This window comes from Barbus barbus (assembly GCF_936440315.1).
Source record: "Barbus barbus genome assembly, chromosome: 46".
Classification (NCBI taxonomy): Eukaryota; Metazoa; Chordata; class Actinopteri; order Cypriniformes; family Cyprinidae; genus Barbus; species Barbus barbus.
In genome coordinates this window covers 11,598,340-11,614,737 of record NC_136724.1, presented here as the reverse complement: position 1 = coordinate 11,614,737, position 16,398 = coordinate 11,598,340, and the positions used below count along the sequence as shown (strand labels likewise).

General features: G+C 35.8%; 1 protein-coding gene across 2 annotated transcripts in view; it reads left to right on the top strand.

Moving 5' to 3' along the window:
• Positions 1 to 16,398, top strand: part of LOC306864962 (rotatin-like) — a 71,541-nt gene that overhangs the window by 13,367 nt on the left and 41,776 nt on the right. For both annotated transcript variants that reach the window (XM_079409279.1, XM_079409280.1), the window contains exons 9-22: positions 935 to 1,119; positions 1,234 to 1,349; positions 2,559 to 2,729; positions 2,973 to 3,185; positions 5,124 to 5,236; positions 5,354 to 5,480; positions 6,840 to 6,965; positions 7,229 to 7,345; positions 7,775 to 7,914; positions 9,115 to 9,277; positions 9,461 to 9,560; positions 11,171 to 11,259; positions 13,301 to 13,418; positions 15,563 to 15,659. In XM_079409279.1, the coding sequence (XP_079265405.1) occupies positions 935 to 1,119; positions 1,234 to 1,349; positions 2,559 to 2,729; positions 2,973 to 3,185; positions 5,124 to 5,236; positions 5,354 to 5,480; positions 6,840 to 6,965; positions 7,229 to 7,345; positions 7,775 to 7,914; positions 9,115 to 9,277; positions 9,461 to 9,560; positions 11,171 to 11,259; positions 13,301 to 13,418; positions 15,563 to 15,659 (1,875 nt within the window). The remainder of the gene's footprint in view (positions 1 to 934; positions 1,120 to 1,233; positions 1,350 to 2,558; positions 2,730 to 2,972; positions 3,186 to 5,123; positions 5,237 to 5,353; positions 5,481 to 6,839; positions 6,966 to 7,228; positions 7,346 to 7,774; positions 7,915 to 9,114; positions 9,278 to 9,460; positions 9,561 to 11,170; positions 11,260 to 13,300; positions 13,419 to 15,562; positions 15,660 to 16,398) is intronic.

Here is a 16,398-nt window from a genome sequence, read left to right as displayed (position 1 = left end):
TAAAAGAGTGTTTCCAGGCCTGGAAAAGGTTTTTTTTTTTTTTTTTTTTTTTTGATTATGATAAACTGTAAATTATTTAATTGGTTAAACATTTCTCTTTGTACTTGCCATTTGTTTTTATTATATTTTTTTAAAAATCTTGTCCAGACGTAATTTCCATAGAAATCGTAAAGGTACAGAAATTTTATAAAAAGTACACTACTATTCAACTGTTTTGGGTCAGTAATATATATATTTTTTAATAAATTAATAATTTTACTCCGCAAGGATGCATTAAATTTACTGAAAGTGACAGTAAAGACTTGTACATTTTATATTTACAAAAATATGAATTCAAAATAATTGCAAACAAAACTATATCACAGTTTCTACAAAAAAAACAAAAAGCTGCACTCTTTTCTGTTTTCAACTTTGATATTAAAACATGTTCCTTCAGCACCAAATCAGCATATTAAAATAACTTCTGCAGGATCGTGTGACACTGAAGCCTGGAGTAATGGTTACTGAAAATTTAGTTTAGCCCTTCCAGGAATAAATTACATATATAAACTTAAAATGATTAAAAAAAAAATACAAAGTGTGAAAAATAAATTACATTTTAAAATATATTAAAATACAAAAAACTGTTTATTTACATTATAATTATATTTCACAATATTACTGTCTTTTTTGGTCAGATAAATGCAACGATTAAAAAAAAATCATTCACCCCAAACATTTGACTTGGAATGAAAAAAAAACTACAAAGTGTGAAATATGGCATTTAAGGGCTATAATTACTAAATTTAGGTTTATGTTGGAAAAGATGAGAACTAAATCTAGCTAAAGTATTCGTCACCACCTTTGAAATATCTTTTCTTTTTTTTTTTAAATGTTGCTCACAACCATTCATGTCTTTAGCGATTAAGAATTCTTTTTGATTTGTGCGGTACAGCGGTAGCAGCAGTCAGAGAGGGGCTCCCCCCAGGCCAGCCCAACAGTCTCCCCTCCCGCAGCCCCACCCAGAGCTTCCTCCGGAGATGGAAGCGGAGGACTCACTGGAGCTGCAGCTGCAGCAGTGGAGCCTGGCTAGATTCGCTGTGGCGGCCGTGGAGCACGCTCTCCCTCTCATCAGGACAGGTGAGAGTCCTCTTAAACCCTCTTTCCTGTTTCAAACGCAGCTACAGCTGCTGCCGTTCCCCTCACACATATGCTTCCATCTCTTTTTTTTTTTTCTCATCCCTGCCCTCTCAGAGAGCCTGAAGGTTTTCCAACGGGTTCTAGAGCTGCTGGCAGAGGCACAGGGGCTGCTGGGAGACAGCATAGCCCCCGAGGTGTGGGACGAGCACAGCCTGACTGCGACAGAGCTGGCAAGTGTCTTCAATAACCCTCCTCCACGGTGCAGATCCATAGCCATGAGGCTGATGTCTGCATTAGTGCATACAAACACACACCTGTCGCTGCTCCGTCTCACCCACTCCACTTACTCTGAGGGACAGATGGTCATTGTAGAATGTTAAGCTATAAGGGGAAATCAGTCATGGCACGACCGTTGTTTTTTAGGCCAGTTTTACCACTTAGAAATCCCTGTTTGCTCCTGACAACTCAAAACATCTGCTATTTCCATCTAAAATATTTGTATTTGTTTAGTAAAATACAGTAAGACTTTATAGTCTTATGTTAATATAACTCTATTCATTAGTAATCTATTAGCATTAGTAATGAAATAGCTCACGTGAAATAAGAATGAACTTTTAGAGCATTTATTAATCCTGCTTAATGTTGTATAAATGATTATTTAATGTATTATGAATGGACATTAATTAATAATAAAAAATACTACATTGTTAACCCAGATTAATAAATTGTTTTATTGCTGTTTATATTAGTTTATGATACCTAATTCATCAACTAATGTTAATGTAATGAGCCTCATTGATAAAATATTACTTTTTTTACATTCAAATTTATTTATTTAACCAAGATGGTCCCATTGAGGTACAATATCTTCTATTATAGAGTCCTCGTCAGTGTTAACCAATATGCATATATGCTAACATTAAAGTATAATTCATGGTAGTTCATAATGCATAAACCAATGTTAACATATAGATATTCACAAAATGTTAACGTTCACAAACTTATTGTAATGTTTTACCATTATCATTATATTAGTTTACTGTTTCATTCTGCTTATGAGTATTTAACATAAAATTACGTCAATGCATTGCATTATACTCATACTAAGGATTGTCTAAGTCGCATCGCACTGATTTACAAATTTGTCTCATCCACATGTTCATTGCCCGTAGAAATCTTTTTAAACGAACCCATTGTGCTTAGTGTGTGTGCACACCTATGAGAACGTTCCACGCCGCATATGATTATGTATATTTCACAGCATGCCTCTCTCCCTCATTGATCTTTAATGCACGCTCATGGCGTTTTATCTTGAAAAACTGCTGTCATCTGAAAACTTTCTTTGAAATACACAGGACTCTTGCTGCCCCCTGCTGGCAATAAAATGACATGAGATCAGTGAGTCTCTCAGTACTTATGTTTTTTTTGTTTTGTGAAAGAGGGAGAAATTACAGGCATGTATAGAGACATTGGGAGATGTTATATGCTACCACCATGGCATGACTTCCTCAGAACAACCAGAATCATCTTTGATCCACCACCGAATGGTCTTCACAGGCACTGGCATTTTCACAATACGTCTCCTGCAAACCTTGTTACCTGTGGAGAAGGTGAGTGAGCATATGGCTGTGCCATTCTTAGACATTAATAAGGCGTGCCACCATCGCTGAATGGACATATGGCCGTGTCCTTCATGGTCATTATTAAAGCAAATGAAACGCACCAGAAGTCACTGTGAAAGGGTCAATTGTTCAGTTAAGCTGTAGACCTAAGGACAGCACTGTAATTACAGACAAATTCATTAGTGTGTACATGTGTGTTTATTACCTTATGTATGATGTCTTTACAAACAGGCTGGAGATAACCTTCCGGAAAGTACAGTGGCTGCCATTTTCCTCGTGTGTCTCGATTCATCCTTCAGTGTGGCATACCCCCTCATCCATGAATCAGCCGTGGCGTACCTTGAACAGGCTTGCTTTGAAAGATACAGCCTGTATCGTAGAGTATCCCGCGTTTCTCACTGCATGGAGGCTACATGCACTTTTTTAAAGGATGCACAGGCTGAGGTAATGATTGGAAACTTTCAAGAACTAATAACTTGCAGGATATCTACTAGAAGAATATGTATCTTCAAGGCATGAATTAAGGCATCCACTGATATTGAAATTCTGGTTGATACTGATAAGCTGATAAATATTACATAATGTTATAGCCGATATTAAACACTGTTGTTTAAATAAATAAAATACAAAAAATAAATAAATTGAGATTTGAGTCATTTTGAGGTTTCTAAAGGCTGGTGTAATGCTTGGAAACTTTTAAGGATGACTAACTTAGGATGTATGCTATAAGAATATATTCCTTCCAGTGGATTCATTGAATTAAAATTATTAAAAGTCTGGTTGATAAGTCAGTTTTATTTTGTTATAGTCGGTATTCTACACTACTGTCTAAATAAAATGAAAATGAAACACAAAAAGTCATTTTGACTTCGATTTGATTTAATAGTGTTACTATTTCTTTTAAGATTAACAATACATTACAGAGAAACTAACTAAAATGTAAAAGCAGAGGAAATGAGCTTGAACGGTGAAACTATCCATTAATGACCAACTCTGATAAAATTTTGACAAACATTTAAAATCTTGTAAGGTCCACCCAATTGGCCCAACAATGGAATCCAATGGTGGTTGAAAGTTTCCTTAGTGTTCGGTCTTTTCTGTGTGCTAAATTAAAATACGTTCATTACTCGCCCTCAGGTCGTTTCAAACCTGTAAGACCTTCGTTCATCTTTGGAACACAAATTAAGATATTTGTGATGAAATCCAAGAGCTTTCTGACCCTGCATAGACAGCAATGCAACTGACACGTCAAGGCCCAGAAAGGTAGCAAGGACATCATTAAAATAGCCCGTGTGAAATTTATGAAGTTACAAGAATACTTTTGTGCGCAAAGAAAAAAATAATGACTTTATTCAGCAATTTCAGTCTTCGATGTGTGTTCTGACGTAGAACTCTGATACGCAGTGCCTTGTTTGCAAGCAGAGGAATGCACACGAATCGCACATCGAAGACTGACACGGAAGAGAAAAAAATTGCTTAAAGTCGTTATTTTAGTTGTCTTTGGGCACAAAAAAGTATTCTCGTAGCTTCATAAAATTAAGGTTTAACCACTGATGTCACATGGACTATTTTAACAATGTCCTTACTACCTTTCTGGGCCTTGAATGCGATAGTTGCATTGCTGTCTATGGAGGGTCAGAAATCTCTCAAATTTCTTAAAAAAATGTTAATTTGTGTTCCGAAGATTAACAAAAGTCTTACAGATTTTGAACGACATGAGGGTAAGTAATTAATCTTTATTCTGACTCTATTATATTATGACCTCGAATTTTGGTTGAAATGCAATTTGGTTGTTTGTGCATTATTTATTATTATTATTATTCTAATACTTTATTATTCTGTTTTACTCTTTACTTTATACTTTATATTTTACCTGTTCATTAGGAATCTATGTCGCTCAGACTCTCTCACATCGGCCGTGTACGTAGAGCTCACAGCCACAAATTCACTAGTCTGTTCACCATCCAGAGGTTATGACTAACACTATTTAATAGGCCACCCATGCTTGCCATAGTAGCCACTCATAGTTAATGCAACTGCATAACAACTTAAACAAAAGTCAAACAGTTAATCAGAAATTTAGAATTCTACCTGATGTGCCCCATGCTCCATCTAACCTAAGATCTAGCATGTAACACTGGACGCTCAGCAATCTCAGTAACCGATTTGGTACCGATATATCGGGCAGCCCTAAGTTAAATTTAATCAAGAAGATAGTAATGCAACTTGAATAATGGTTTGTCTTTAGATGACTAGTTCACTCAGATATTATTTCTTCACCCTCATGTCGTTCCAAACCTGTATGTTCTTATTTTCTGTATAACTCTTACTTCAATTAAGAATTTTAAGTAAAATTGATTCAAGTGAAATGTTTCTTCATAGGGCGATAAGAATTGGCATGAGCTTTTGGAGCTCGCTGACCAAGGAATTGATGCTTTTCCGTACCACCAGCACCTACCGGTGGTGAAGGAATGCGTCCATATTTGCTCCTACCTGTAAGTTGCTCACAATTATGGAAACTGTAAAACCGCCATTGACATCTGCTGTTTTGTCTGCCACTGCGGAAGAGGTGTCATCGTATAAAAATCTGTAAAAATCGTGTCTCTTCGTAGGTGGAAATTTGCACAAGCAAGCCCGCTTCTGCAGTCGGAGAGTCAGAATATATTTCTGAAACTTTTGTCTCATCCTCTGTCCCCGGTGAAGGCAGAAACCTACTCCTGCACTCTGAGCATTTTGAAGGTAACAAGATGTGCAGTGGAAATTGGGAGATAGAGCCTATTTTAAGCCACTTCCAGTAGATAAGTGACAGGAAAGACAGGGAAAAGTTCACCTAGTTTTGGAAATGTGAATATTCCAGCTAAACGGGAAGTCGTGGCCTAATGGTTAGAGAGTCGGACTTGTAATCCGAAGGTTGCGGGTTCGAGTCTCCGGCCAGCAGGAATTGTAGGTGGGGGGAGTGAATGTCCAGCGCTCTCTCCACCCTCAATACATTGTCAAAGCTAAATGGTCAAATCTGGTTTTAAGTACTTGACCCAGTAATCCAGTGTTTCCTGTTCTGCAGTTCAGTGGTGAACCTCAAAGAAGAATGGCCACAATATATTCACAAACAAATGACTCTGATGAATTGGACTCTGTTATGTTATTACATTCAGCAAAATTAGGTATATTTTGTTTATTTAAGATTTGGGATATTTAAGTGCAGTTAAAGGATTAGTTCACTTTCAAATGAAAGTTTCCTGATAATTTACTCACCCCCATGTCATCCAAGATGTTTATGTATTTCTTTCTTCAGTCGAAAAGAAATGAAGGTTTTTGATGAAAACATTCCAGGAATCTTCTCCATATAGTGGAGTTCAATGGACTCCAAAGGTTGAAGGTCAAAATGACAGTTTAAGTGTAGCTTCAAAGGGCTATAAACGATACCAGATGCTGAATAAGGGTCTTATTTAGCGAAACGATCGGTCATTTAAAATTTTTTTATAAAAATGTATATGCTTCATAAACACAAATGAAAAAAAAAAAACAGTTTCCACAGCTGTTTTTTTTAACATTGATGTTAATAAAAATGTTACCCGAGTACCAATTCTGCATTTCATAATGATTTCTGAAAGATCATGTGAAACTGAAAGCTGCTGAAAATGCAGCTTTGCCTTCACAATAATATATTACATTTTAAAATATATTAAAATAAAGAACAGTTTTTTTTGTAATAATATTTGACAATATTACTGCTTTTACTGTATTTTTGATCAAATAAATGCAGCCTTGAAAACCATAAGATACTTTTTTTCAAAAACATTGAAATTGTACCAAAAATAGTATATATTAAAATATTTAAAAAATCATGTTTGCTATATGTTAGCTATTATCCAAAGCACTTTTTAGAGTAGTTGGCAAGCTTGATGACCTGGTATTTCCAGCTAGCAATAGACCTATAACATTTAATAACATAACGACATATAATGGTTGTGCTTAGTATACATTGCATTTCTATTACATTGCCTAGCAATTGTATTACACTCCACACAGGTTGTTGGTGACCCCTGAGCTCTGTAGACTGTAATATCCCACCCTAACTTCTTGCTCTCATCCCTACAGGAGTGTTTAGGAGTTCAGAACGTGGCCAAACCTGCCTCATCCATCTGCAGCGGAGTGCATTTCTTGCTTCATTCCCGTGTCCTGTATGAGATCAGTATATTTGGCCTTCAAGACCAAGCAAGAGAGGTGAATTAATCATCTTCCTGTTTCCAGCGAGACCCCAAGTAATGGACAAAGAAGAAATATTTTGATATACCAATACACAGCTCGCTGATAATGTATCCACACTCCATGTTTAATGGGTTACTGAGGTCATGCTAAGCTAATGATTGACATTGGAAATGCCCCCGTCTCACTGCTGTAGGTGGCAGTTGGTGGATTTGGATGAGGTAGCTTGTTGCAAGTGCAATATCATAGTGCCATCAACTAACTTTATGTGTGATCCAAAGGTGAGCGCTGCTGCCAAGGATATTCTACTCTATCTGCTGAAGGGACGATTGATGATGACAGCTGCAAGTTGGAGCAGATTTAATGAGGCACTTTACCCGGTCATTCCCATATTACAGGTGCAAACACTCTTTCCTTTCTCTACATCTCTCGTCACACGCACACACAAATGCACAGCTGCAATATAACCGTCAAACTGGGCTGAAAAAATAAATTCCAATGTAATATTAACGTGTTTGCAAGACGCCCGAGGCTGTATGGTAATATCCATGTTACGCCGCATTCTATTTTAAACAAGGTTATTTTGTACTTTTCAACAACTGAAGCTGTGTTTCATTTTTTTGAAACGACTTTCACTGCGGGGTGGGGTGGGGTTGAAATTGAATATTCATAAATCTTGTCAAGGTCATCACATTTGATTCATTTTTAGCTGAAGCCTCTGAGTGATTGGTTTGTGCTGTCAATAAAGCAGTGGTGAAATGGCATTGTGTGTTGTTTATTTTTTTTTTGGTTGTGTTAAAGCTTGGTAACACATTTTTGTATATTAGAGTTACGCAAGCACTGAAGACGCCCTGGGAAACTGTATCCTGCTGATAAGTGAAGCATCTGCTGAAAAGGGAGACAAGGTGTGCTCACTGACTGCTAAACTGCGGGGGGCTCTTCGGCTTCTGTTCACCAAGCATCATGTGTAAGTTAAACGTGCACATCGGTTTGGATATCTAATCATTTTTTTTTTTTCACTTTCTTAAGGAAGTAATTACAAAAAGATGAAAATTCTGTCATTTACTCATATAATTTTCTTTTGTGAAGCACAACAGGAGGTGGTTTGTATAATATTAACGCTGCTATTTTCCAATGAAAATTAATGGGAACTTGAATGGCAAATTAATAAGCAACATAAAAGCAGTCCCAGATAGATATCGATTAGATTCCAAGTCTTCTGAGAACATACAATAGCTTTCTTTGTAAAAATAAAAACATTGTTCTTAATGCGCGCTTATAGTTTACTTCAATTCTTTTAAAAGGATGTTAAAAAAAAAAAAAAAAAAAAAAAAAAAAAAAAAACTGTACTTACAGATAATGCAATATTAATAATGAAATAAAAGGCTACTTTCAAAACCATTTCCTAACACAATTAAGTCATGCATTGTCAAATTAAACATTTCACTGTACATTAAATCATTAATATATATTTTATTAATATTGTCATTCTTTAGAGAAGTACACTTATTTTAATGTGTTGACTAACATACAAAATCACATGTAAAGTACTTCATTATAATTTTATTTCAATATTACATTAATATACTATGTACTAATTTGCAACTTCATCATTACAAATTTGTTATTGCATGTGTATTTGAAATAAATACAACATGAAAGTTAGAATGATAGAATAATCAAATCAAAATCAATGGAAATTACATTAGAGTATATTTTAGTTTACCGTAAATGCTTGTCAGTACATTGCGCAGTACTCTTTAACAACATTTTAACGACAATAGAAGTAATTATGAAATGACATGTTGGAAATGTACTACTTGAGTGGGTCAAAAAAGCTCTCTAAAGTTCAGCTAATTGCATTTAATGTAAATTTAAACTATAATACATTCTCATTTATTTGCAGTTAACATGCATTTAAGTGGCTGAAAACGAATACACTTGTAAACTGAATGTAAAATATATTATTTTACTATTAAGTCCTTTAAAAAATGCTTAGTTTACTACTTTTTAACAGGCTGAAAAGTCATTTGTTATTCACAGAAAATAATGATCCGCATTTACTTTTATTCTAAAGAAAAGAGCAGCTTGGACTTAACTTCTTCCTGAGCTTAGTAACTTCTTCCTAAATGCTGTAAATACTGCAACTTTTTTTTGCAACTTTTAGCGTGAGGAATACATCAGTTCAACATCTGCTACCACACCTGACCAGCGCTAGTGGAGCCAGACCAACCCTGGACACCTCCACACTGTCATGTTTACCAAATCTCTATGTTCTTAATAAAAGTGTGGACATCAAGTTGAGCAATTCAGACAAGTCATATGTGAAGGTAAAATCACTGCCCTCACTCAGCTGTGTATTATTAATGCACTCTGCTGTTGTATTGAGTAGTTGTTGGTGAAGAACTATTACTGGCATTGACATCATGTGAAAAAAAATGCTGCTTTATTCTTGGAGCGGTTGAAACAAGCTTCGGTTAATGCTCTGTTTTTTTGTTTTGTTTTTTTTACAGGTGGAGTCTGTAAATAAGTTATATAATATTCTCACGTCGGAAACGGTAGATCTAGTTTTGCGGAGATCTGCGGCTGAACAGCTGACTATTATTCTGCAAGGTGAGGAACCAATACTTTTATTTTATGATATAAAATAAAAATAAAATACTCCTGAAATAAAATAAACATTAAATAACGTTTTATTTCAGCTAGTTGCCAATGCAACATTTCTCATGTTTGTTTAAATACTAACTAAAACTAAATAAACGTTCTTAAAAAAAATGAAAATGATGAAAAATTATTAAAGATGTAACTAAAAGTGATAACAGAAAAAAATAAAATAATAAAGTCTAATTTAAAGGGGTCATATGATGCGATTTCATGTTTTGCTTTGTCTTTGGAGTGTTTCGAGCTGTTTGTGCATATATAAGATCTGTAAAGTTGCAAAGATTAAAGTCTCAAACCCAAAGAGGTATTCTTTATAAAAGTTAAGACTCTGCCATGCCCTCCTAAAATGGCTCATTCAAACAGGCCCCCACATATCTATGTCACGGTGTGGGAACATTTGCATAACACCGCCCAAATGTATACGCAATGAAAGAGGGCGTGATTTTTATTCTTGCTGTAGTATTACTGCCACCGTCATGTCATGGAGACGCTGTGTGTTTAGTTGTGAAAGCGAAAGTAGTTTGTTTGGCCTTCCTAGAAATAAGTGGTTAAGTTATATTTACAACACTGTACAACGCAAATATTCGAGTGTGTGCAGCGCATTTTACAGAGGACAATTTCTGAACCTGGGAGAGTAGCCTAAAATGTGAACACTACGAATGGCTGTGAACACTATAAAGTGGGGCAATTTCAATGTCACAAGGACAGTCTGGTGCTTCTGACTCACAGCCTGTGAGTATGTTTCGATATTTAAAGAATTTGCTACTGACTGTTCAAACGTGAGTTTTGAGCAGTGTAGAGTAGCGCTTGTTGTTTGGCGTTTCTACAAACACAAATGCAGACATGGTAATGTTTACACAGCGCGATGCAACGTGTAAAAAGACAGTATAACTCATTATAACCAGTAATTATGTCCCCACTGGATGCAACAAATGCCTCGTTTATAATGTGTTTTATTGTTTTAGTTTTGTCACGCCGGGACACGTCATCACAATATGGTAAGGGACGTAACATTTCCGTCGCTTGAGGTATTCGGCCAATCACAATGCACTGGATAACTGGCCAATCAGAGCACGCCTCGCTTCTCAGAACGATGAGCTTTGTAAAAATCGATGCGTTTCAGAAAGGCGGAGCATAGAGGAGCAACACTAATGTACAGTATGTGGAAAATAGTGTGTTTTTTGAACCTCGATCCGCGTAAATGCATTGCATTACACCAAGTACAGAAAATAATGTTCTTTTTAGCAACATCATATGACCCCTTTAAAATATTAACAAAATCTGTAATGCTATATATCAATAATGCTAAATTAACACTGGCACATCCAACCATCCGCATTATGCATTATAACTTAATGTGTAGACTGTTGTCGTTTGCATCAAATTAAACATAATTTCCTGAGTGAGCTCCATTGTTCTTGAAAGACCTCACAAACCAATTTTAAGTGTTTTTAAGCAAGTGTTTGATCTCTGAAACATAAATTGACAAAGCAGATAGCATATTTCAGCATGTGCTAGAAACAAAGCCAGTCTTGATTTATATTTCATTATGTTCTTTACAGATTCATCAATGCATGCTGTGCTGAAGGCATTAGGTTTATCAGACAAGCTCATGTCTTTCGTCAAGGAGTGTGTCAACAACAATGTGGCGGTAAACCTCACATTCTCTTTTGTTTCGTGTGCCTTTTATCATGAATGAATCCGGGGAAACTGGTGCCTGGGCATGATGCTTCAGTTAATGGTGTCAGTCAAGAGTGAGTCAGTATTAATTCACATCTATTGCATGATCTGTACATCCCTAGGCTGAAAGCTTTGTTGAGTATTCCGGCCTGCTAAATGTGACTAATTAGTGAAAATTATGCACCGAAATGTCTGGCAATTATGCCATGAGCAGAATCCGATATGTCGCCTCCATTTGCCATGCCTAGTTAGTGCTGTTAATGTCAATTGTGTCTTTGCTTTGGCTGTTTGTTTTGACTACTTGCCTTGGCTCTGAGGCTAAGTTTTTGTGGTGTTACAGTCTTACTGTGAATGTTATGACTGCGGTCGTGATTTTGACTGTGTAAACACTTCTAGACTCAAATCATGATGACTTATGACTTTTCCACTAGCAAGGCCGCACCAGTGGAATAACACCTTTCTAAACAACTTAGCACTTCAGTAGTTTATCGTGGATGTGGTTTTCCCTGGTTTAACGGAGTGTGAAAGTTCTTCTGATGATTATTAAAACTTCTTTAATTACCTCACTTTATTTTAGGGGTGTGCGATATGACGATTTGTGATCGTGGACAATAAAAATGTCTCCACGATCTGCTTTTGAAGAAATATCGTAGTATCGTGCTACAGCACACATTATGTCAAATACAGTTCTGGTGCCTCCGTCTCTATATACTGTACAACACGACATATAGCAGTAGAGTTACTCTGACTGGACACTGCACTTATTCGCGATCGCAAAAGTACATTATTTGCACACAAGCCTTGCTGGTTAAATGTTTAATTCGCGCGCTGGTCTGACGTGCGCTTTTTCTGAGCGCATACACCTGAAGCACGCGCACTAAAAAGCCTGTCTAACAGCGCCTGATTACTCAACTAACTTATCTTTTGCGCTAATACTGTCAAAACACACAAGGTTTACATACAGACTGAGTTGGTTATCTCTAAAATGAAAGTAAATAGTTAAGAGAGAAACGGATGCGTGCCTGTACTGTTTATTAGATGCGTGCAGCTCTTAAAGGGACAGGACACTAAACGTGCTGTCGACTGTCATTAAAGGGATAGTTCACCCTAAAATTTAATTTCTGTCATTATTTACTCACTCACATGTTGTCCCAAACCTCTATCCAAAATAAGATATTTTGAAGAATGAGGGTAACCAAACAGTTGCTGGTCCACATTGACATTGAAGAAAAATCCTATGGAAGTCACCAAGGACCAGCAACTGTTTGGTTTTCCACCTTCTTCAAAATAGCATTTATGTTCAGCAGAAGAAAGAAACTCATTCAGGTTTAAAACAGCTTTTGAGTAAATGATGGTATAAAAATAAAACATTATGACAGAATTGACAGACAGATGACTATTTATTTTTGGGGGAACTATTCATTTAACTTTAACAAAACAACAAAACACAAAGAGAAAAATCACTCACTATTCTTGACTGAAAATCTTTAATACAGTTGCTTTAGGAATCAGTCTATCTAGTGTTTAATTGTATATTTGTTCATTAAATTTCATTGAATGCTCTGCTAAATACACCTATTGTACCTGAAAATAAAGCACTGTTTGTTTTATTTGTATATTATGTGTATTTGTAATGTGTATCTTTGTTCTTATTTTTTAATAAGAAAGATAATGATGACAAAGATTTTTATCTTCGCCCACTTTGGCCTAAATATCTGCCATGTCTTTTTTTTAGTTGTTTGTTACCTTGAAAGGCTTTTTCTTTCTAGTTTGGCTGTAATGCTCAGACAACTTGTAAAACCAAAATAGTAAAACTAACATGACAAAGAATCGTGATAAAATCGTGAATCGTGATATTTCTAAAAAAAATCGTGATGATATTTTTCCCATATCGCCCACCCCTACTTTATTTCAAGAAACCCAGACCTTTGCAACTCATATATTGTGCCATAACTACGGGATCTATTGACACTAGAAGGTTTTGAAGTCAGGTTTTTATTCATTATGAGTAGAGCATGGATTGCTTGTTGGAGCCCAGCATATGCATGCTGAGGAAGCTGGTGTTTGCAGACCCCTCCCTGCGTCACAGTCTGGCTCAGCAGACGTCTCTTCTCATCATGCTGCTCAGAGGTACGGCCCGCAAAACATCCCTCCTACATTAATTTGTTCAGTTTACCGTAGATAATTAGTCCCAAGCACCAACATTTTTTGTAGCGGTTAGTTCTCTTATTATTTTACATTCTCTTGGAGTTTTTTGCAGCCACTTTGGTGCAATGATTGGGAAGGATCATAGTGCCAATTTTGGGTCATTCCCTCAGTCACATAATTCAGTAGCGCAGTCACTACTGTTCAAATGTTTGACGTTGGTAAGTAAAAAAAAATGTTTTTAAAGAAGTCCCTTACGCTCACCAAGGCTGCATTTGTTTGATCAAAAATACAATATTGTATTATTATTACAGTTTAAAATAAGTGTTCTATTTGAATATATTTTAAAATGTAATTTATTATTTTAATGGCAAAAATGAATTTTCAGCAGCCATTACTCCAGCCTACAGTGTCACATGGTCCTTTAGAAATCATTCTAATGTGCTGAGTTGATGCTCAAGAAACATTTATTATTAGTAGTATTGAAAATGGTTGTGGAGCAACCAAAATATTTTTGTGGAAACTGTAATTAACATATAAAAAATTGTGAGTAACATTATTAATGTTTTTGTCACTTTTGATAAATTTAAAACATACTTGTTGATTTAAAAAAATAAAATAAATACTGATCCCAAACTTTTTTTACATAACTTACTAATATTTTTTTATTTAAATGTATTTATTTATTTTTTCCCCATTTTTTGGAACTTCCACATTGTAGCTTTAAATATCTTCAGTCCCTGGTGGTGTTCTTAAAAGCTTTTGATTTACCAAACACATTGTGCTCAACGCACCGACACATTTGATGGTGTAGATAACTTAAACCGGAAGTGAGAACATGTTTAATGCATTTTCTTATTAAACTGATACTTGGTAGATGTCATTGTCATTATATCTTACAGGTGACAGCATTACCTACTAATCAAAATGTCATTAAACTAGCTAAAACTGGCGTAATTTTGGAAAATAAAGTCATGATTTTTTCTCTCTATATGTTTGTGAAGGCTTGATTGCCATGTTTTCTGCAATATTTTACAATATTAGCTTAGACCACCTGCACATCAAAACTCATACAAGTGAGTAATTGGATATTTGAATTTCATAACCATTTCAACACATGCAAACAACTCAATGGCAATTTTTGAAACAAGACTTCATTCCCACCATGCCCTAAGGGTTTAAGCAAAGTTTGAAGTCAGCAACACATACTGAACAATAGCTATAAGCAACATATCTTCTAGCCTTTCAAACAAACAAACTGATTACATGTTGTGACAGCACAAACCTACTCTGTCTACTGGGGTGTTTGGCCACTTAAAGGGATAGCTCACCCAAAAATTAAAATTACCCCATGATTTACTCACCCTAAAGCCATCCTAGGTGTATATGACTTAATTCTTTCAGATGAATAATTATATAAAGAAATGCCCCCAGAGCCGTGTGGAGTACTTTTTATGATGGGTGTTAAAAAATATTTGGCTTCAAAATCACAACCCCATTTACTGCCATTATAAATCTTGGAAGAGCCAAGACATTTTTTGATTATAACTCTGACTGTATTCGTCTGAAAGACGAAAGTAATATACACTTGGGATTGTTTGAGGGTGAGTAAATCACGGGGTAATTTTCATTTTTGGGTGAACTATTCCTTTAATTGCTGCTTGTAATTGCCCACTTTGTTTATTTTTATATTTACTGCCGAAAATGCAGAGCTATTGACAATCTCCTTCCAGTTCTCTAGAACATTGCACAAATGGAAAATGTCATTTTTATGCATGCCTCACATGTCCAGACATTTACAAGCGTTTCAAAATGAAGAGCTCCCCTGTATGCTGTTTGTGAATGTTTGTGATCGCCTAGAGTATGGTGATGTAAAATTTGTATTTCTGGCTCAAGCCCTTTTTGTTTTTCTTTTACTTTAACATCTATTATTGATGTGTTGCTTTCCCGGTTATAGTTTTGTTTTCATGTTTTATTTTACCTTACTCTCAGGATGTAGCCCTTCAAGCTACACAATTAACCATTTTTAATGTGTATATATACTGTTCAATTCCTTCTTTGACACCTTTGTACATTTAAATGATTGCTCTCCTGGTAATATGACTACTTTTGTTGCGTCTTTGGTACAGCTTCTCTGTTGATAAAGGAGAAGCAGGGTGATGTGAGCGAGGCTGCTGCATTGATGTGCATTCTGCTGTTTGATGAAATAGCAAGAATGGATATTTGGTATGTTTTCTTTGTTGTATGGTCTATGTGTCTGTATGTAAAATATTTGCAGCCAGTTGAATTCAACCCTGTCAGTTAACAAAACCCTAGTTGATGACATACTTATAATTATGAATAAGTGCTTTCTTTAACTTAAAAGAATAGTTTACCCCAAAATTTAAGATTTGATGAAAATGTACTCAACCTTTGGCCATCCAAGATGTAGATGAGGCTGCATCTTTATCGGAACAGATTTGGAGAAATTTATCATTACCTCACTTGCACACCAATGGATCTTCTGCAGTGAATGGGTGCCGTCAGAATGAGAGTTCAAACAGCTGATTAAACAACACAATAATTCACAAGTAAGACGCGTGACTCCAGTCCATCAATTACTGTCTTGTGAAAAGCTGTGTTTGCAAGAAACAAATCCATCAGTAAGGTGTTTTAATTTTAAACTGTTGCTTCTTTCATCCATGATCCAAATCTGGCATATTTGTTTAGTACTGTTTTAAATGGTAAATGGTGCTTGATCTGTGCATATTTCTCTCCTGATTCGGACAAGATGACTTTTTCACTAGAGAAGACTAGTAGTATGTTAGCAGGTAGCAACAGTGATGGATTTGTTTCTTACAAGCATGCAGCTTTTCACTTGACAAAACATAGTGATTGTGATGTTTTTATCAGCTGTTTGGGCTCTCATTCTGATGGCACCCATTCACTGCAGAAGATCCATTGGTGAGCAAGTGATGTAATTATA